Genomic DNA, 23542 nt, shown 5'->3' with positions numbered 1-23542 from the left:
GGCTTGGCAATTGAAATTCGGTATTAATCGTTTGTTATTTTCTTTCGCTTTTTTTTATTTGCTTTTGTTGTTGTTTTGCTTTGGGGAATACTGGGAATTAATTTGCCGAACTAATTAAAGTATAAGGCAGGCAAGCATGAAACCGAATCTGAAATCAAATCAAAATCGAATTCGAAAAACACTCAAATGAATAGACAGGCGGATCGGACAAGCCGACAAGTTGTAGTCCCAGATCCAGGTGCTGGGCTATACACTGGGAAAAACTCATTTCGCTGTTAGGCTTAAATACAAAGTTTAACAGTCTGACCAAAGTTTTTAATACACCTGTTGCTGATTGAATTCGGAAATAGTATTGCAACTATTCCTATAATCACTAAAAATCATTGCAAAAATAAGATTTCCAGCAGTGCAGAACCAAATTCAAGAGCAAGTTTTGGTTGGAGTTTGAATAATGAGCTCTGAAGATAGAGCCGTGGCAAATACCGATTTCACTGACCGCCCTGAGTGAACCGACAGAATGAAAATACTGACTGACTGAGCGAATGACTAACTGACTGACAAAACCCCAAAAGAGATCGCGGGGGGCTGGTCAGGCGGATCCTGACTGACATTTGATTATTGGCTTCCAATTTGTTGCAGTTGTTTTTTCCCTTTTTGTTTTTATTTTCCATTCAAGCGCAAATTGCGTGCCTGGCAATTTGCAAAAATACAAAAAAAGGAGTATATATATGTATATCCAGGTGAGGGAGCAAAAGAGAAGGAGCGATGAGCGAACAGAAGTCAAATTGTGGCCAACATGGAAATTAATTGAGCAATGGAGCGACGGCGATCGAAAAAAAATAAAGGCGAAAAATCGGAGATGGAGATCACGGCTGCTGTTGCTGCTCCTACTTTTGCTGCAAAATCGGCGGCAGGAAAGGAGTTATTAAGACAGAAAGGGATAGCCAGAGGTTGGCCGGGTCTACCTTTATTTTTGCTCTTATTTTTCGCTCTGTTTTTCTTTTAATGAAGGCAGTTCAATCGATTTGGCTGGCTGCGAATCGTGGCAGCCCCACCTCCTCAGCCTGAACCCAATTTCCAGTTCCAGTTGCAGATCCGATTTTCAGTGATGACACTTTTATGAGAAAGCTTTTCGTTCTATAGGGGCCATTCAAAATATGATGGGTATGAATCAGAAATGCTTTCCCAATAAATATTTTTGCGAAAACATTGCAACATCTTATTATTAACTAAATAGCACTCTTGTAGTTTTATACATTTTATGATTTCTTTGCCGCTGTTTCGTGTCACGTTGCCGCCGTTGAAATCGACCAATTCAGAGACCAGTCCTCGGCACAATTTCAGTCGGTAGTTGGTAGTTGTTGCTGCCGTGGCTGCTGTTGGCCAGGCCAAAAGAGCTGAAAACAAAAAAGCTATAAGCGCCCAGGGTCCAACCAAACTGAACTGAACTGAACCAGCGTTTTCGATCTGTCTGTCAGTCAGCTGCCATTTTTGCTTGGCTCGAGACTTGAGATTCGAGACTCGAGACTACTCTGCAGCTGAAGAAGCTGGAAACTGGGGGGGATCTGGCCAAGAAATCAGCCAACCAAGTCGGCGAACCAATTGATTGACATTGCCCACGACGCCCTTTTGCCAACTTGGGGCGGTCTTTCCAAATGGTCCGCTCAGTTTATCCGCTTTTGTGACCAACTGTACCGGAAATGTGTGAAAATGCAAAGAGCCATGAATGAATCGCTTAGTTGGCCGGCCAGTCGGACTTCTGTTGAATTATTATGCCCCCGACCAACTACTAATTATACAACAATAATTAATTAAGGCAAGAAGACGTAAAAAAAAAACAAACGGGCAACAAAACCAGTTGGCCCAAAGTTGAAGTTCATTCAAGAAAAGCTACGGCTGACAATGACAAAAACAGTTACCAACCGTCGTTGAGCGGTCAAAGCCGTGTAATTATGAAATTCAAAGAAATGAAGCATTAAACCGAACCATCTCGAAACAAACGAGAAATATGATATATAAAAAAAATAACATAACTAAATTAGCATGGAGCCACCGCCCATTGATAACTCCACTTTTGGCTTGGTTTTATTTTACTTTTTTTTCTGCGGTTGACAAATTAATACGTATGAAACTAAACCCTTTTTGAAGTCAACCGAACAGCTGGTTAGTGCTATAAAAACCAGGTCCATACTTTGATTACCACAGCCAAAAACTACGCTTTTCTCACCATTCCCTTTACGATTATTTCTACAACTATGATTATTATAATTTAAGACGCCTCTTTTACAATTTCCAACGAAAATTTCATACGCGGCAATGAATTTATAGACATTAAACTGAGAGTTATGTCTTTATAAATCCATGTTAGTTGAGCTCAATGGAAAGTCGTGACCAAAAAGGGAGGGAGTATGAATTTCAGGAAACTACACAGGATTATTACTGAACTTGAAGGTATTTATGTTCTTTTGAAAATTAGTATTAGATGCTAGTTATTCACGGCCACCGATTTCAACTAATATCTGATCTTAATCTTTTATGTAACTATCTGTTCCGTCCGTTCGTCGCTTTTTAAATCTTATAAGATCGTTTCGAATCAGTTTCAGCAATTCTTCACGGAGAGCGCTTGCAACAATTAGTACAACTCCTGACACTTTCCTTGGATTCTTGGAGTTCTGGCAGTTCGGTTCTCATCGCTTCAATTGAGAAGATTTCCCATTTTCCCATGCGGTTTGCAATGCTCGAGACGTGTACACATTTCTAATTAAATTTTCAAAGTTGCTTTTCCATTCTGTGCGATTTTTGATTGACATTTTACATTAAATGTTCTGCACCCAGAGCTCGCGGAAAGTGGCCACGGCGAACGGGCAACGTTGAAATTGATCAATTTCACATAATTTCAAGGCAAGTCGGACGCGGTAATGCAAATCCGACAGATGCGACTCTACAACTCGCTCTACTCGCGACTGTTAGAAGATCTTAGATCGCTTTTCCCCTTCGGTATGGGGATGTGTGCATGTGGATTCCTTGGTGGAAGAGAGACTGGACCTGGCTTATGATTGACAACGGCTGGATTGAGCAGCGCTGTAAGCCCAAGCAGGCCCAATCCCAGTCTCCATCCCAGTCCCAGTCCCAATCCCGAACCCAAACCCAAGTAAAACCAAACCAAAACCTAACCGAACAGATCTGAACCGAACGGAAAACCGAACCGTGGCGATCTGCGAATCCCTGACAGCTCGACGGCCTTTGGGCGATTTAAACGTTTCGGTTGCCTCCCTCACCACTCCGCTAAATCACACTTGAAGAAATTAAAACTAAAAATTCAAATAAATTTTGATTTTAATTTGGTAATACGTATCACGAAATATTGAACCAAGCTATAAATTTAATAAATTAAACTGTTAAATTTGACTACATTTGTTTGCAGTGCACTGCAACTCACCTGAGCTTTCCACTACACCCCTCGCCTTTTAATTGCTCGCCGTCTGCTGGATTTCTTCAGCTTCTTTCACAATTCTCATTGATCTTTTTTCGAATGTGCGCAACTGTCGGATTTTGTGAGCTGTCAGTGGCTCTCTGCCGTGGAGACGGTGCCCCTCTTCAGCTCCCGTCTCCTCCTGCTTAAGCCAGCACCGCTCTCTCCCTGCCCACTTCTAACCATTCGTTTAACCCCTTTGTGCCCCCCGTTCTGGATATGTGTCTGTGGCGTGGCATATCTTTGATTTGCTAATTAACGGTTTGTCGGTTCAGTTTGACATTTGAACATGAGTTCTTGACATTTCTTTTCTCTCTCCGCCGATTTATTTGGGGTGTCAAGGGGTTAAGGGGGCCTGTTGGAGAAGGGGCCTTGGCAACTGGATTTTTTTGTAGCAGCCTATTGATTTGATCTGACCTTGGATTTGATAGAAAATGCCTGTGTGCAAAACTATCATTTAAATTGTAGAATTAATTTTTCATTAATATAATATTTTTAATAATATATTACAACATTGTTTTAAGAATCATTAAATGCATAAATATAACTTTACTTGTTTCATTTGCTTTGTCATTCTATCACTGATTCCAGTCACAAATCGCTATAGCTGCCACAAATTGATGGTCAGTTGGGATTTCAGACACGGCATAACATTGTTAACACCTTGACTTTCCCCATCCCGCTGGCCGGTTAATATTAATGATGATGTGGTGTTGATGTTAAGTGCAGTTTAATAAATGAATTGTCTCCCATTCCAGCCTCCGCAGAATTTGCTGCATTTCCATCATGCAAAGAAGTGTTTCCAGAGGACGAGCATTTCCCGTTGCCCCAAAGGCAGCTCGTAATCCATCACCAGATTTCGTTTGGGTTTCGTTAGGCATTGCATTTGCATGAGCTCAGGGCACAAAAATATTCCAACGGGTGCACTCAAAAAAATGCAAATATTTTTTCATACTATAATTAGAAGGAGCTCTTAAATATAGGGCTGTACGTGGTTTTTGATGGCAGCAAACCAGGAGTTAAAGCTTTTTGTAAATTGGTTTTTATACAAGCACTTAATACCCCCTAGTTGTGCAGTTTTGAGTCACCTCTAAAAATACAAATTAATAGATATACTGTTCAACCTGGCTTCGTTTCACTGTGCTGGCGATCATTTGTCTAATTTTCCGCCCTTCGACTCCCTTGTGCAGCTCATCGCCAAGCCAAGCCTACATATTTCTTACAACTTCTTCAAACAACTGCAACAACTGGTGTATCATAAACAACAACAACAGCAAAATCGCAATGTTGCTCTTGCACTTGCAACCTGTAACTAGCAACTAGCAACTAGCAACTTGCGACGCAGCAACAGCAACCAACTACAAGCTCCTCTGGGGAACCTTTGTGGCAAAGTGTTTTGGAATCTCTACGCCGTTTCGGTTGCTAACGTCTAACAAGCCAAAGAAAAATGGGCCCAACGCCAACTTTTGGCTAAAGCGCAAACACATTAAAAATTGCTCCTTCTTCGTCTTCGTCTTATTTCTTTGCAACTGCCTTAGATTGTTGCTGTCGCTATTGGTGTTTGGCAAAATACACTAAGAAATTTAGTGAATTGAATAGCAACCAAAATCTATAACAGTTGGAAGATTTTGAAATTTCACCTGATAATATTTTATTTTTTATTATTTCTTACACTTATAAATGCGACGCGTATGCTGATTGGTAAATTAATAATTTCCTATAAGAATAAACTGTCACAATCAACTGCTTTAAAGAGAATACTTTATGAACTACTTTGATATGCATCATCTAATTGGCTAAACTGCTTTAATTGTAATGATCTGCTTGGGATCTGATTAAATTGGAGAATATTCCCAATTAATTGGGGTGCGTCTATTCTGATTAGAACTCCAATAAAATACCAACTAGAACATTTCGAAAAAGTAGTGTATTTGATTTTCGAACGTTGTTAACTTTTTTTCCCATAACCATTGTATTTGGGCCTGAGGCCTCAAATGCACTTTGCGAAAAAAACATTTCCCCCAAACTTGTCTCGATTTTTGCTGCTTGCCCCGAGGCGATTTTAGTGCGAAATAGCTCTCTTTGTGGACTTGCAAGTATGCTGTGTTGCCAGTTCGGTACACTGAGAACATTTGGAAACTCTTTCACTTCCCAAATAACTTATATTTGACCCATGATCAAATGTTTACTAAATCAGTTAATAAACTTTTTTATACTAAAAAACAAGAAACTACTTATAATATTACAAGCAATATGCGGTAGGCATAATTAAATATTTTTTATGGTGCATTTTGGTAGTTTGCTGGCGCAGCAACAATTTGCAGTCTGGCCATGCGATTTATCTTTGGGCTGGCAAGTTAATGTGGCAATTGTATGCTAAGCAGCAAATGCAATCGTTTTTTTTTCTATATATATTTTTTTTTATTTTTGGATGGAAGGAAGGGTCTTGAGCAGGGGGGATGTCTTCAAAAAGGGGGCGGGGCTGGGGCAACGGTTTTCATGAATGAATTAGTCGGTGGGCAAAGTTTGCCTCTCGGTGGCGAAAGGGCAACAACTCAATTTACAGTTGTTATATTTGCTGGCGTTTTTCCCTGTTCCTGGCAATTTTTCTTCTTTTCTTATTTTTTTCTTATTATTTTGTGTTAGATTTTCTTTGACCAAAGTGGAATTCCATTGCCCACGGGTCGGCCATTTTTTCGCTGGAAAATTGCCGAAGAAAAATGTTGAAGAATACGCATTCTTTTTTTTTGGGACATCTCATGGGTGTGATTTTAATTTCATACACAAATGAACGCGAATCGAGAAATACACCACCAACACCAAAAAAAAAAAAGAGCAGCAATAACTCCCACGAAGATTAATAACATAGAGGCGCACACACTCGTAAATAAATAACAAAAAAGAAATACAAAATGCACAAAAAATGAACAATAAGCGCGGGGGAGAGGCGAAAATGAAATTTATGCATAATGCCGAAAAGCGCGCAGGCGAATGGCCCATCAAAAAAGCGGCAAATAAAAGGCAAAACTGAAGAGGAATACTCAAAATGAAAAAAAAAAAAATGAAAAAGAAAATGCCAAACTAGGAAGAGCAATTGGATGAATTGATGGGTGGCTCTATGTGGTGGGGTCTTCCTCCTCTGGCATTCAGCTCCTGCTATGAGAAGTACAGAGACGCGGCTGAAAATTAAAAACGAATCATATATGCCCTGTGTTGAGGAGAATATGGAGGTGTCCGAAAGTACACATCACTTGTTAATCCTTTCTTCGAGTTACTTCAAAGCACTCCTGATGGATATACCACTTTTCTTTAACATGATTATTAACTTCCCCCGGTTTCGCTGATTTAAAAATCTGTCTTTGAGTTCCCAACATTCTCCTTGATGTCATGTAGCCCAGTGAAATATACTGAAATGGCCAAATGGGCCACATCCTTGCTCGTACATCAAGGATCAATGGCACGTACCAGCACTAAAGTTATTAAAGCCATAAGATACACAGCCAGGCGGACGGGCGCCCGCAATGCAATCTCAATGCCCAACCAGCCAGGCGTCCATATGCAAAAAAAGAAAACAAAACAAAAAAAAAAAACACAAAATATCTTATATATTCGTATGTAAAGATGTACATATTTTGCATATACGTACAGATAAATTTATTATATATGTGTGCGGCTGTGAGTTTGTGTTTTTTGTGAGCGATACATTTTGACGCACCCCCTCTAGAAAACCCCCCCTCCCAACTAAAAACGGAGCTACACGACTTTAAACCCATCAAACCATTAACAAAAACAACAATAGGACGGGGACAGTTCTGCCATCTACATATGCACTGCAAGAAAATATACGCAAGGCAACAGATAGCCTAGGATCACAAAAAAAAATCGAATTACACGAGACATTTTTAATAGTTTAAAATATGTGGCTTAATTTCTTATCTGGAATATTTTGTCGAAGAATTTCTTTCTGTGTAAAAATGCCATCCCTTCCCCATCATGCGAGTAAAAATTTGCGTATGAGTCAACGGCAACGACGTTTATCTTTCAACCACCACCCATCAGAAAACACAGGTATGCACCCCTGCCCCGCCTCCCGACACCCGCCTTTAGCCACCCATTCCGCCAACTTTATATGTATCGCCGTTGTCGTCTAAAGTTATAAAATATATATGAGTAGGGGCGACAAGCGGCAAACGCTTGGCTCAAGAAAAATCGACATGGCAAACGTGTCGGAAACGTGTCGCAAATTTGTCCGTCGAACGTCGAGCGGAATCGGAATGGCAACGCGTTCGCCCACTTTCCGGGATTACGGAGCGGTCCATTACGGACTTCTATAAACGTAAACCAGGCATCTGAAAAAAAAGCATAAAAGTCCTGGTATGGTTACAGATTGCCTTGACTTTGTTTTAGACTAGTTCTAGGTTAGCTTATGATTCTTGGGAATTAACCTTATGACTTTCACAGATACGTTTTTCGAGACCGAACTACATAAGTTTACGAAACACGAACTAAAGATTATTATTACAAATATATGCAAATGTGTTATTCAATTTAAAAATATATATACCGGTTTTACTATTGAAAAAATAATGTGGTTCTGCTTAAGCTTTCCCGGGATTCAGGATTCAGGGATTCTAGATTCGGGATTCGGCCTCCACACAACGATGAGAGCTGGTGCTATCCGCACATTAACGCCCGTAACGTAATTAAACAAAAATAATGGTCTCAATAATCAAGGCAGAGCCATTAAAGCCAGCTATGTAGCTACCCCTTTTTATTTGGGCTCTGTCGTTTTTTCCGAGTCTAGTGATTATTTGCTGCGGTGCTCTTAAGTTCCAACCCCCTTTTTTAGATTTACACACATGGAGATTTATGGTCGGGACGGGGACCTTCTTTTACCAACAGCGCTCTACATTCTTTATCAAAAATCAATTAATGACAATAATTTTAAAATTAAAACAATTCTGTGTGCTGTCCCGCCAACATGTGCAAAATTTAATGACTTTGAAGATATTTACGGAAATAGACAAAGTCTTGGGCGCTCAGGCCCAAAGCCTTTTGCCATTTCGTTTGCAATTATCGAGTATATTGCGTAGCCGCCCCTCTGTCCTGCCGAATCGTATCCCCGAAATGGTCGCCTTTTTGTTGTAGTTAGATGAGAGCAGCAGCGGCAGCAGCAGCTACGCAAGGGTTTAATTACATTTTGAATAGGAAATTTATGAAACAAGTTTCGGTTCGGCTCAGTTTTTGGGTTCAGTTCTGTTTGGCTCAGTATCGTTTTTTTGGTCCTGGAGTTGAAGTTCTCCATAGGACAAGTAATTGTCGGCATGTGTGTCCTATTGTCTCCATTCCCACATATTTAAATACATGTACATACATTTGGATATATACCCATATATATACATATCTATTTATTGCTCTTGTGGACTTCATCTTCATCTGTGTCGCCATCGATCCAAACCAATCTTCCCTGAAGTTTTCCTTTTTCGGTGTCTGCTTGCGCTACGAGTATTATCCTTGCCCTTGGGCAGACTGCGGAAAAATCTTGGTTGCATATTTGAACGAATGTAAAAGCAAACTATTTATAATTGGTGAGGATAATTCGTTTGTGTCGGATGCAATGGTTTGACAGCATAGAACCTCTTGCAAAAATAGTTCAATATGGTTTATATTTATGAATAACTCCAGCTGTTTGTAAAGTTTTTCCGCAAAAATAAAACAAATGCCTATTTCTCAAACTTCCGACCAATTGTTAGCATTTATAATTTGATTTTTCACAAATAAACAAACAAATATTGAAACTGCCACAGGCGGGATCGGTTTTCCGCAATATTTTCCACCCGATTTCCTGCATTTTCGCAACCCTAAGCTGAAAGACAAAAGTTAATGGCATACATACACATATATATATTTTTTTGATAGATATAATTACAAGCAAATATGCCGCTAACGCTGAAAATTCACCTGAAATTGAGTTTCGACATGGGTTTCGGGGGTTTTGTGCAGATTCGGTTTCAGTTTTGCCCGTCGAATGTTGTTCAATTAACGTGGCTGGGTTGTTTTTGTTTTGGCTTGTCTGTCGGCGAACCCCACACATCGCGAAATTGGCAGCAAAATGACAACCGCGAGCGTTTTCCGGCGACTGCAAAATGTGGCGGTGTGCGATGTGCGGCATCAACATGTTGCACAAATATAAACATAAATCAATTAACATTTTTCGGCCATACCAGTGAACTACTCGGTTTTTCGGGTAGTCCATGGAGTCCTAGCTTTCCTGGTCCTTGCCTGGAAATGCCGGAGATGTGCGGTGGCCAAATTTTTCCCTGATTCGCCGGCGGCTCGAATTTTCCGAATCGGTAATTTGCAACAGCCGATGTCTGTATGTGTGTGTGTGTGTAAGCAGGGACCCCTCTTCATTTTCGGCGGTGCCTACTTTTCGGCGCAGCACCTAAATGACTTCAGCTTACTTTAATAAACCGGGTTTTTAAGGATATTTACACAATGAATACTTATTACCAAATAATGCTTAGGAAAAAGAATAACATGTTTTAATTAAAACGTACTAACGTTGTCACATCTCAAAATTGAATCTTGATTCGATTGGCATTAGATCACTTCACTTCCACCTAAAATCTCCATTCAGACTCAATTTAACTGGCAATTAATGTATTCTTCTGCTTGCTACTGGGTTCTTCAGTTCAAGTACCATACCCATTCCCAATCCCATTGCGAAAGTCCAGTCCAGGCATTCGATCCATTGCCGAAAGTGGCAATCAGCAAAAACAACAGTAGGACAAAAGGCCGCCACACGTTGGATGTTCCTCGTGCCACGCCTCCAATTTCTGGTCAAAGGTGGGCGTATGGGCGTTTGTATGGGTGTATGGATGTCTATGTGGGTATGTGTGAGAAGACCATGTCGACACCTATTACCATTCATTGACTTTTGCCACGTCCCTGGGGTGTCATCTATGCAGGTTGCTTTGGTTTATCCTTCCATGTAGCTCCCGTGCACGTTGCTGCTGCTACTGGGTATGTTGTTGTTTTTGCTGTTTCTGTTGCTACTGCTACTGCTGCTGCTATTGCCTCACGCGTTTGATTGCATTTGCAGGCGAAAACCCAACGACCGTTTGCTAATGTCCTTCGATAAAGCCGGCAAAATCAACACCACCAGCCACCAAAGGACACAAGCTCACTCCACCACATTTTAGGGATATGGATATGGATATGGCGATATGGGGATATGGGGCAGCCATCCAGCCAGCCAGCGAACGACGACTGGTCTCCGTTTTCATTTGGTGTTTGATTGGATTTTCAATTATTCATTATTATTGGTTGCAATTTAACTGGCGGCCAACACAGAACTCATCCTATCCAGTTGCATTGATTGCGTTCCATCAGCGAATGGAATGGATATGGATATAGGATGTTTGTCGCATCAGTTTTTCAACTCATCAAACTCCAATTGCATCATTAAACGGAATTTTTGATTTTGATTCCCCCACGTCGTATTCCACAGTTTTTGAACCTTTTCATTTGCATGCGATTGGTTTTTGTCTTCGCGAACTTGATTCAGTTTTCCCTCTATGCAAATGTGTTTTGATGCGATGCTCTCCCGAGATTTTTCTTCCAAGCTGTGGTTTTGTTTGTTACATTCAAGGCCACCGTAGAGTTCATTGATCAATTAAACGCAAAGGCTTGAAAAATTCCAGAAAACTTAAGTGCCGCTCCCCAAAAACGATTAACTGCCTATGTAAATAATACTCTACTTAAATACTCTACTCACAGGCATTTTAGCAAATAAGATGTGGCTTGTTTAGTTAATGCATTACCAACATATAAAATCTGAATAAAAATGTTTACACCTTTTTAAGAGACTACTAATGCGTTAAGATTTATATATTTAGTTGTCTTAAATTCCTATTATATCATTAATACCATATATTGATATAATATTTTGATTTATTATCATATATGGTTTTATAATATCCATTTTTTTTCCGGCAATACAAGTTCCCGTTGCTTCCCCCGTTTCCGTTTAAGGTGGACAATTATCTGCTCTATGAAAAGGCAATACCCAGAATTTCGAGTGAGTGGAAGGGAGGATGGGGGAATGGAGAACACAAAACCGAGACTGCAGATCAAGCCATAAAGATAAAGACTACAAAGCAAAACAAAACCAAATCCCCGAAAAACAAGCCAAGCCACCGACAAAGTGTTTCCGACTTTTTCGTAGATTTTTGCTGCCAGATTTTTATTGGCAGAAAGAGATAGCCAACTGGATGACTGGCTAACTGACCAACGTGATAGACAGAGAGGAAATATTTTGATTTTTACGAGCATTTCATTTCGTATCATTCCATTTTGTTTTGCATCGGATATTTGGGATACTATACTCGTATACACAAACATACATACATGCATATATGAGCGGCTACTTGTCTTGGAAACCGACAAATTTCTTGTCTGATTTCGCCGGCGACAATAAATTAAGTCAAGTGTAGCATTTAATTGATTTTAATCATAGATTAAATGTCGTTAAACAACGATATCCAGGGTGTGGGGTCACGGCAATATAGGCCAAAGAACAATACCCAAAAGGCCGTCGTTGCGTTGACCAATAAAGTCAACAATCAAATCAAACAATTCCCCCCATCGAAAACACCGACCCCACTCTTCAAAAAGGGGCGGTGGGCAGGGCAAACAAACCAATTTGTAGCACAATAAGTTATCGTTACTTGGTTGTTGTAAACGCTGTTTACCAATATGTAATCCTTAGAAACAACAAGAGACCATCTCCTTGCTATCCTCTGTGCGTATCCTTGTTGTCGGTGTCGGGTTTTCGGTTTTCGGCATCGGTGTTGGGCCTGGGATTTTCGATTTTAGATTTCAGATTTTAGGGTGCTGGCTGGTTTGGTGGTTTGCTTGCTTTGAATTTCAATTACCCTTGACTCGATTTTCGTGGAGAGGGACAGATATTAGAGAATTGGCATTACCTTTAAGGATAGATAGTGCGTTGCGGATTCGTAATCTTTATACTGCCTAGTTTACGAATTGTAGTAATAATGGATTTTTTAGTTCAGAATAGGTGCGAACTGCCTAGAATATAAGCCCCTAATGAAACGCACTGTATGCATATGCAGTTATAAATTTAAACATAAGGGAGCGATGTTTGCCATGGGGTGGAAACCGTGGGTTCGAAAGGTGAAAGCCAGGACAGTGGAAGAAAATATTCGCGTTGCTAACGAATCAAATAAATTTGTTGGTCAATTAAAAAACTGCAAAACGCGCACAATTTCCACATGTGTGGCAGCAACAACCACACAGCTCACCAGTTTTTTTAGTTCACCCCTTTCCACCGTCAAGCTAGCACACCACCAGCTTCTCCCCTTATTCCCCACGCCCATGGATGCTGCTGATTTTTGCTCTAATGGATGCCAGCGCCAAATGAAAAGCTTCGCGCGAAAAAAATGCATTGCAAACCAATTTTTTCCTCTCTCTCGCTTTTTCTTACCAATTTTTTTTTACCATGATTCCCTGCATGGTTTCTGACTAGCTTTTGACCAAAAATTCAACTCCCTTCCGATTTTTTTGCACACAATTTTTTATGATCGCTTTTTTTGTTTTTTATTTTTTTTATTATTTATCTTTTTTTTTATGTTAAACTTTGGCCGTAAACTAACTTTGTCGGGTGGGGCTTGATAGTGTCTAGGGAGAATTGATGTTGCGCAGGGAGGGCTGGCCGCTTTTTTAGATGGTGAAAAAAAAGGGGGCTTTTTGGTGGCGCTACGGGTAAGAGGTAGCACCAGTTCGAGCTGAGCCAGCCACGTTAGTTATTAGTCGGGGGCTCTATGGGTTGAGTGAACACGAGAGCGGCGATAAATGTCTAGGGCAGCACTCGAAAAAAATGCCCCAAAATGGTGGAAGCGGAAAACATTGATAAACTAAAAGCGTCAGCTATGAAAGGGGAACCGGAAAATGTAGCATTGGAAAACTACATAATAATCGCAAGTTTAGTTACTGTGGAAGAGAGGCATCATGTGAATTGTAATACGTTGACTACATACCTATGAATAACAAATTGAATATCAAAACAAATGGTACACCTACTTTGCTCATAGATACCAAGATTGGATTGACATATGTTTATATATATGATAAACATTTCATAGATTTTCTCCTACGCACAGTAGGTATTCAACTCCATCGCTGCGATTGCAGCATGGAAATTGACATCGGCTGGCTGACCAGCGAAAACGAAAACTAAATAAAAATGCAGTGCAATTTACGGTTTGCCGTATGGTGGGGCCAAAACCCAGATGAAAGTCAACGAGGTGGTCGAGTACATAGGGGACATATAGAGGGGTTAGGAGTGAAAGGAAGGAAAACGACTGCCAATTTCATGCTATGCTCTTCCTCTTTTGTTCACATCGCTTTCATCTCTTTCAGCAATCTTCTTCTACTGTTGACTCCCGATTCCCCCTTTTCCCCATTGTTTTGATACCCTATATAGTTGTTCTGGGTATACTTTATCGTGAAAAATATAATCCGCATACATTAATTCCATTTGACTAAGTACGAAAGAAAAACACAACGGTTAAGTGTATTTTAAGCTTAAAACATATTAATTGAATGCACTCTTAGTTAAAGGGTATATTCTATTCGATTGTATGTCCTGTTTCTAATTTCCACTTCTCTTTGCTGCGCACATTCTGATGCACTATATGCGCTCGTTGGGTGTTTGATTAAATTTACAACAATGGAAAAAAAGACGGAAACAAGAGCTCTCTTTCCATAGGGAACCGCCTTCGGGTCTCTACTGCGCCTGTCCATCGAATCAATCGATACCCAATAAACAATACCCTACGACCCGTGGCCAATAGCAAATACCGATGGCTATTTATAAATATATAACTTATTGCAGGCGTGGCACCGAAAGATTTTTTTGTTGTGAGTGTATTTTTTTTGTATTGTGCAAGAAAAAATGCCGATTGACAGAGGACGAGCTCGGCAAAGAAACCGCAATACAGTTTCGCCGGAAACTCTCCTAGAGAGCCACTTACAAAAGCTTCTCAAGGAGCAGGAGCTACTTCACCAGCTGCTGATCAGCAATCGTCCCGGAAAAACCCAGTTGGAAAATCTTGGCGGCGAAAGTATCTATGAGATCGATGATGAAAATTTGCCATGTTTTCAGGTAAACGATTCGTCCAAATGCACAATTCATTTGCATGGGTATTTTAAATTGAGTTCCTAATATTATACATTGTTATTTTGGTGCACTTGCCCAAGGAGGCGGTGGGGGAGGAGCGAAAGGAGCTTAACAACCATCCAATTCTCGCCGAAATGGTGGACTCGCCGAGTCCTTCGAAATTAGAAGATCTTCCAAAACTTCCATCACGAAGGTATCCATACCGCAGAAACCAAAGCTTGATCCCAACGCCTATTTCAGTGGGCAACTGCACACAACCCAAGCTAATGGGCCAGGGGTTCGACACGCCCTTTCTATACCCTGATTTTATTTCACAAAACGAGGAAAATCGTGTAAAGTGTGAGTAATCCATAAACAAAAATACATCCGCAATGCACAATATCAACAATGCACACGAACAATGCAAAAACATTATTTTTTAAATAAAATCCTAACAAAAGTAATCAATAACTATCGATCAATTTAATAGACCTCTTCAGTTTGGTGGATAGTCTGGTACTGCAAACAGAGCGAATATTTAAATTGAGCGAGCATTCTATGGCCAAAGAAAACATTAAAAACCCCTCCACTGGAGCTATACCCAAATCCAGGCCTAAACAGGAATTCCAAATAGATCAGATGGGCCATGCAAAATACACGATTACTGTCAAATCTCGTTTTAAAGAGCCAAAGCAACACAATCCATCTAGTAAGTCAGATAAATATAGCACCATAAAAACATTTAAATTTATCAGATCTTTTCGTCCCTGTAGAAAAACATCGTTTAGCCAAAAGTAAGATAAATTCGTATAATAAATTGCCAGACATAATCGATTTAGATTGTGAGTTCGGAATGGAGTATATAGAAAAGTTTCGAGCCAACAACATTCGAGATGAAAATAAGGCCGAGGGCGTATCCGATACTGGTCAAGATATATACACTGATGCTACGGATTCGATTGAAATAGTGACAGAGGATGAAGAAGGTTATTTTGGTGGGTTTAGCAAAAAAAATGTTCCGATTTCCTAATATTTTCTTATTTAGGTGTAAACGAATCCCTGATAACTGTTATTCCGAACTCCGAATACCGTAATGACACATCGTTTCTTGAAATTGAGATGGCCAAATCATTCAAGAAACAGAGAAAATGTAAGAAAAAGGACACCAACGTTTATCGACCAACAACAGATTTAGATTGTGAGTTCGGAATGGAGTATATAGAAAAGTTTCGAGCCAACAAAATTCGAGATGAAAATAAGGCCGAGGGCGTGTCCGATACTGGTCAAGATATATACACTGATGCTACGGATTCGATTGAAATAGTGACAGAGGATGAAGAAGGTTATTTTGGTGGGTTTAGCAAAAAAAAATGTTCCGATTTCCTAATATTTTCTTATTTAGGTGTAAACGAATCCCTGATAACTGTTATTCCGAACTCCGAATACCGTAAATCATTCAAAACACAGAGAAAATGTAAGAAAAAAGACACCAACGTTTATCGACCAACAACACCCATCACTAGACCCTCTACTCCCATTGATGATGATGTTCCCAGTACATCGGCACATGCAAAATTTTATCAGCAATTTAAAGATCCATTGGATCCCGAGAAGAGCGAATCAAGTGTCTTAAACATGTGGCAGTTATTAACAGCCAAAGGTAAGTCACGAAAAGATACGACCACACAACCAAACGTATTTGAGGATTAGCAATCTGATATCGTCTTGTTTATCAAAGAATTTAATAGGGAAAAACGAAGGCAACAACAAGCACAGAAGTACAAATATGGAAAATTACAACCGTTAGATCCGAAATCCGTGATGAAACCAAAGCAGAAATCTGTGTCTATAAAAAGGCCAAACATGTGCTCAAAATTCTGTAGCGAATATAAAACGAAAAAAGAATGGCTTAAAGCGGAACGCAAGTTTAAAAGGGATCAGTACCTATCATTTTATAGACCACAAGATCTCTCCGAGCCCAGGATAAAATTGACCGAAGAAGTACAGTGTAACATTCAACGTAGACTTTTCAATGTTATCAGTAACCAAACCAAGCCGGTACAACCCAAACCCATGCCAAAAATAAACATACCCCATCGACCTGTTGAAGAAAAAAAGGTCCCAAAACAAGTTCCCGATAAGGGTACCACGTCACTAGACAGGGGTGAGTGGTTAAAGAATCTTTTAATAGACAGAGTTCGGCTGAGTCGTCAAAAACATAATATGGACCATTTGATACCACCAGAGAATCCTCTAAAAGCCATTTACTTACCGATTCTCCGTCAAGTTGAGCCCTTGAAAATATATCAAAAGAAACCAAAGCCATTAAAAAAAAAACCTACTAGCTTTGGTTTAAAGATCAGTAGTACTAATTACATGACACCCGAGCCCGGTTCGCAAGCTTCACTTGCTACTATATTTTACGATGCCAAACACACGATGTCAAGGACCCCTAGCTCAACCGCTTTGCGCGACGATTTAGTCGACGAAACGGAGAGCGTTTTCAGCTGTCAAGAACCAAGCGATCCACATATTTTTAGCAGCCTATCAAAAATCGAGGAAATACAACCACTTCAAAAAAAAATCGATAGGTCAACTACAGAGGATATATCCAAAGAAATTGTAGATTTTAGGAAATTCATCGATATAGATTGCGTATCGCTACTCATCCTGCATCTAATGTCAAATATGAAACCCAAAAAGGACATACATCTTTTCGAATTTAATCCCAAGATTACTAATTATATGGATTACTTTTACTGGAAACATTTAAAGGACGATTGTCTATTCTTTCATTGGTTCGTCAGCGAGGGGTTTTTTCCCGCTCATTATCTTATTAATGTGAAAAATTCCAAGGAACTGGAAAACGTTTCAGATGAGCAGATAGATGAGGAGATTATGCAGTATATAGATGTGGCAAATGACGCTTGCAAGAAGGAAATACATTTAACAAGGCAAATGGCGCACCTAATGGTGACCTCTTATTTTCGAGTTTTACATCATAGAGCCACATCGGTTGAGTACCCTATCCAAGATAGATATTTGCTCAGATGTCGCTCGGCCATTTCTGTAGTTGAACTCTATCAACAGGAGAGAGGTCGAAATATATTGAAAAATCGGGTCGATTGTAAGCGACTTATGAATTGGGCCATCAAACACGAGGGTCGCGTTAAACAGCTGATCGACGAGCCTTTGTACTATGCCGAGCAACGGGCTAACATTGATTCCTCCCTGGTTATACGTACCCCAAATTTGGAGTGCTTTAAGGATTTTTACACTCGTCACGTATTGCCCAAACCTGATGCACTTGCCATTAATTCCATGTTCAACAAAATGCGTTATCCGAGAAATAGAACATATCCACATATGTCGTTTGTGTGCCCTATTCCTGGTTGCGAAACGATTCTGTGCTCCGAGATTCTTATGGCACACTATTTGTCCGATCATTGTCGACGATTGGAAGAACTTTGGCTTACAGATCGTATGATTCTACTGTTCTATCCGTGTTCCTATCCCACAAATCAGATTTACTGTATTTGTGTAATCGCCTTGTTGGCCAAAATTCCCGGACAGACGGTCCCGGTACCCCGTGTTGTAATTAACGAGGAATTACCCACGAAATATCTATACTTTGCTGAACATGGAGCATGTTTCCTTATGTTCGCTCCGGTTTCAAGATTATTAGTTGAAGGAAAGGTGACGCCTAAACCTTCCGCGGGAATAGGCGTTGAGAAGCAGCAACTAGACACTTTGTATATATTTTGGCTAGCTATTGCCGATTATGAACTCGAGGTTGCGGGATGTCGACTTCTTGTGTATGGCCGGAATCGCAGTGTCAAGGCTAGATCTCTATTGACGTTTGTGAAAATGTCCACGTTTAAAGGTGTAAACGATTTGCTTGTAACTCATCCAGATAGCTATCTGGCCATCGACTATGAGACAATGGCGACGGTGACAAACAATTTTAAGGAGCTTATTTTTATCGAGGTACGATACATTAATAAGTTGAATGAGGATCCCAATAGTTCTGGTGATGACAATTATGATGATTAAATTACAGGAAGGTTAGATATTAAAGTTATTGTAATCTTTTCCGTACATATGAACAAGCAATTTATCGTTTTTATTTTTATTTTCATTACAGAACCTTTTTATAAGACACCTTGAAGGATATTTGCAGGCAATCTGCTTATCATTTTAATACATACTTTAATTATATTTTATATTCCTCAATATTGCTCAATAAAAACACTTGTGGTGGCGGGTATAAAAATACAATACTATATTAACTTCTTATTTTACTGCGAGAGAGCGACAAACCATTAGATTATTTATTATCATTTAATTTCTTGCTATCGTCAGAAAAGCAATCAAAGCAAAAAATGGGAAATTTAAAATAAGCAATGCGTGGCAGCAAATCAAAAAACAATTACGCGGCAAATGACATTATCAAATGTCAAATGTCATGTTCGGCGAGGCTTCCACTTTTATTTTCTTCTCCCCATTTGTTGTTGTTTTTTTTTTTTTTTGGGTATCTCGTATCTGGAACATCTCGCGTATCTGAAATACTCAGTAACTTCTACTGAAATGCAAAGCAGCCAAAAAAGAGAGCGCATCAAATTTGTTCGAGGCAATTTTTCAATTCATTGAAGTGGAATTCATAGAAAGCCGTGGACTTGGGAGACTCCGGACTTTGGATACTAAGCGCCACTTGACTTGTGACCCGAACCCCTCGCTGACCTCAGACCCTGTAAACGAAAGCTCCCTTGGGGGTGGAGTATCTGAAATCAAAATCAAGATTTTTGATTCCTTTATACACGCGCATTATACACCCCGCTACCGATACCAATTGGAGCAGGGGTCGTTTGGAGTTTACTTTGTTTGCTGGGGTTTCTTTTATTTTCTTGAAATTGGCTTTAAGACCGTTGTTTGTAAATAAATCTGTGATGCCTGTGTATTGCCTTTTTTATTGATGGGCATTGAGCAAAACCAACCAAGAGCTATCTGAAATTTAAACACAATTTGAGTTGACTTGGAATTTCATACTGAAATTATTCACTTTTATATAGTATATACATTACCAACAAGAACAATTAAATTAAACAAATATGAAAAGCTGTTCTCCCAGTGTAGCAGCAGACTTATTGCGGTTACTTGACGACATTGTTGGGCACAAGATGAGCTCCTATAGCAACCAATGTCCCACCTGGATCTACGATTTCATATGCATTGGTCGACCGACCTATTTCGCCTGATATTGATGACCTCGCATTTATCTCGACGAGGTTGAAAAATAGCCCTGACAATGACCCTGTGCCCTGGCTTCTAATGAAAGTCAACACGCAGGACTCTGAACTAATGTCCTGCAGGATGGCCAGTGGGTGGTATCGTCTTTCATCAATCGAAATGAAAACCCAGCAGAGACCATTTGGTCATTTTTGAATATGTCGATTACGAGAGACGTTTATTGATTGCGAACTCACACCAAACGACCGAAATGGCGGAAAAAGAAAAACTATTAGTAGTAAGTTGGGCTTTCTGCAAAGACAACGCACATATGTCGCAACCCAGGCGTAAATACAGGGGAAAACATGAAAAATGATCTCTGCACAGGAGTGGCATGAAACGTGGGCGCATTGGAGGGTTAACTCTGCTGGCCATTTTTGGGTTAAGAGTGAGGGTGCATTTACTGGAGAGATGTGTGTGTGTCTATGTTGCCTTCAAGGTAATAATAGCAAGATCTATTAACGATCAATATTTGATATAAATTATAAAAAACAGAATGTAAGGAAGTTTTCGCCCATAACGCAGTGGTGACTATTTAAATCCACACGTTGGCAATCAATAATACCCATTACGGTCTTTATATCTTAAATATATCGATAGAGCTTAACATCTCTAATGTACATAGGTGTGTCGGCATCCGATCAATTGCCATAATATATCTGTCACATGACGAATGTGTGTCGACGTCAACGCATCCACCGAATTACCCATTAACCATTACCCACCACTACCTTCACCACCCACCGAATCACCCAACTTTTGCACCACACATCATCATCTGTGTGCCACCACCCACTGGGCGGTATTTGGATCTCCTTGCCGGTCGGTCAGCTGTTATTAATATTTATTATGTCACATGCTTACGCCCGGGACTAAAACATAGACTTCGACTCTCGGATACGGATCCGGTTTCCAGGTTCAACTTTGTTCCGGACTCCAAACAAAATACGTGCCAGAGCATCTGGCCAATAGGTTACGGGCCAAAGATTTTTAATATTTTAATAAGCCACATGAAAATGTCGGGCGACAAGAGATAATTCCTCTAAACTAAGTTCAAACAAATACATTGACCATGAGACCATAATAAAGTTCCTTTATCAATCCCCGATATATGTATATATATTTTTTTAATTGGATACAATTTCACAAGTAGTTCCTCCTTCTGGCACCTGATTCGCATCCTGCCCATAATAACAGAGTTTCGTCCAGAAGCACAATGGGCTCATTAGCCGTTTAATGGAATATGTAATGTGCACATACCGAGTTGATAAAGTGATGACGAGTGGCCGGTTTTTGGGTGATTTTCCAGACTGGTTGCTTCTATGGTGGTTGATAGACAACGGTTGTCTCTGCCCCCGTAAACTAACAAACTAATCCAATATTTTTATTACGAAATGCCATTAAGGGTCATTGAATATTGTGGCATAATAAATAAATGGCCTGGATACAGTGTACCGCATTTATATATATATATATATATAGTACATGTGGGCCTGAGAATAATCCTAGCTATCAACGGCATCATTATTCAAAGACGGATTTAGCGGGGCGATACATATGGGAATGGATTTGCTGCGAGTGGGCGGGAGTATGAAAAAAAAACTTTGACACACATACATCAAAGCATCTTTAGTCCGGAGAAAGGCAGAAGTTTCATTCCTACGAACTGACTACTCTAAAAGCGATTTTTCTGCCTGTCTTAAATGTGCCACCGAAGCCATTTTCATTAATAGGAAAATGCTGGCTGTGCGTTTGGGAGTAGACTGGATGGCAAATCCTTTAGTCTCTAGCCACTTGCCAATTGAAAATGAGGCATCTGGCAGTATGCGCAATATTTCTCGTTCTTTTTTCCTTTTCAAGGCGACTACCCATTAATAAGCCAGTTCACACCCAAACACCTGACGCTCTTGGCTCACCTTTGGTAGCACCACCCACAAGCCCACAAGTAACAACACCCACCACACACTACCCCTTTTACTGGTTAGCCACTCAAGGACCAACACGGCCAACGTGCGCTTAATTAGTCCGTTTTGTTTAAAACGATTCTGATGACCATGGAGCTGATGATGATTCTCATGTTCCCCATTTACGTTCGTATATAACGTGTGTGCGTATTCAGATAAATGCATGTACACATGCTTGTATATGTTTGGTCGTTTTCCCATACTCTTTATACGGGTACTTTATACTTTCATGGAGTTTTAGAACCAATTTTATATTAAGCTGTACTGTTTTTATAAGAAATATAACTTTCGTTCTTTTTATTTGAAGAACAATTTTTAAGAGTATATTTTGAGTCGTAACAACTTTTTTTGATTCCTTTAGATTTTTTTTCCATCTCACTTCCTGCAGGAGCTGCTTGTTTGCCAGCAATTCAATTTACCGGCTTTCTATACTCATACACCCAATATTATATATTTTTTTTTTTTTGCATTTTCCATGCCGGTCATTTCTCCCACTTTTCACTTTTTCACCGCGCCTTTCTTTTAGCCCGTGTTTGCGTATGTTAATCGAAATGTTTGGCGGCCTGAATGGGGGGCGTTGAGTATATATGCACATATATGCATATTTTTTTCGCCAACTCGTTCATCGCACATGTGTAACGCGGCTTTGTTTAACATTAAATGAAGGTTAATACCTGGCAGCACGTCCAGAATGCCGCGGAAAGGGTCAAGTGCAGCATCAAAACAGAAGGGTTGTGCGATATGTCCAACGTGTCGTGGGGTTCGCATCTGCAGTTTTGCAGGATACGATGGATAGGTGGGGATTATTCCAAGTGATCTGAGGATCGGGGGAACCTGGGGACCGGGGCTAATGTTATTGCCACCACATTTGATTGTTGTCCATTTTCCCGACGCCTGCGGCACTTTTTGGAGTCTCCGCCTCGTATCCCCCAAGCATTTTCGATTGTTTGCAAATAGGCGAGTGATTTTACGGTTAATTGATTTTAAAGCGATTTCGCTTAAATGTTATCTCTGCATTGTTGTTATTGCGGCTCCATCGCTGGAGTCGTCGAGTGGATCACTTGGGATTGCAAGTGCGGTTTGGCTGAGGTTTTTGGGGTGTTTTTTTTTTATTTTTTGTCTGATTACATTTAAAGGATTCTCCTTTAATTAAAGTATAAGGTGTGGGTGAAAAATAATAAATATGGTTATTTTTCAAATACTTTGCTGGATTACTTGCTTTGTTACAGATTCAGAGTTGTTGTAACAAGTTATCTTTAGACCGTGTCAGTTGCTTTTTATATGAGCTTCCCATTTTAATTGTTTCATATCGACAGCATCAATTATGGTGTATCTTGGGGAGATATTTACCCAACCTCCTGGAAATTAGAGAACATCCACCTAAGTGACCAACACATTTTCTGTCCTAGATTGTACTCGTGTGTTCATTAAAACAATAAAAAGAACACACGCCCAAATACAAATACAGATGCGGATAAGGAACCGAAGGCCTAATTATGATTTCTCCAACTGACAGCGGTCAAAACAGCCTTGGGAGGTTATTATCGAGGGGTGGCATATCCGGTTCGCTTCCCCCCACAAGGAAAAACCTTTTCTTTCTTTCGCCTGTCCAAACGTCTATCTGTGCGTAACGCAACG

General features: G+C 40.0%; 1 protein-coding gene across 2 annotated transcripts; it reads left to right on the top strand.

The window, feature by feature from the left end:
* Positions 1 to 14412: 14412 nt before the first annotated feature.
* LOC6618989 lies at positions 14413 to 18926 on the top strand. Of its 2 annotated transcripts, XM_032725958.1 has the most exons (8): positions 14413 to 14660; positions 14756 to 15014; positions 15145 to 15363; positions 15428 to 15640; positions 15700 to 16005; positions 16057 to 16314; positions 16393 to 18718; positions 18799 to 18926. In XM_032725958.1, the coding sequence occupies exons 1-7, from the start codon at positions 14451 to 14453 to the stop codon at positions 18705 to 18707; spliced, it is 3780 nt and encodes a 1259-aa protein (XP_032581849.1). In that variant the 5' UTR covers positions 14413 to 14450; the 3' UTR covers positions 18708 to 18718; positions 18799 to 18926. The 2 variants fall into 2 exon arrangements, with proteins under 2 accessions (XP_032581849.1, XP_032581848.1); XM_032725957.1 differs by lacking the exons at positions 14413 to 14660; positions 14756 to 15014 and having other exon boundaries at positions 15158 to 15363; positions 15428 to 15649.
* Positions 18927 to 23542: the final 4616 nt, after the last annotated feature.

This window comes from Drosophila sechellia, chromosome X, assembly GCF_004382195.2.
Source record: "Drosophila sechellia strain sech25 chromosome X, ASM438219v1, whole genome shotgun sequence".
Lineage (NCBI taxonomy): Eukaryota > Metazoa > Arthropoda > Insecta > Diptera > Drosophilidae > Drosophila > Drosophila sechellia.
This window is presented reverse-complemented; position numbering and strand designations above follow the sequence as displayed.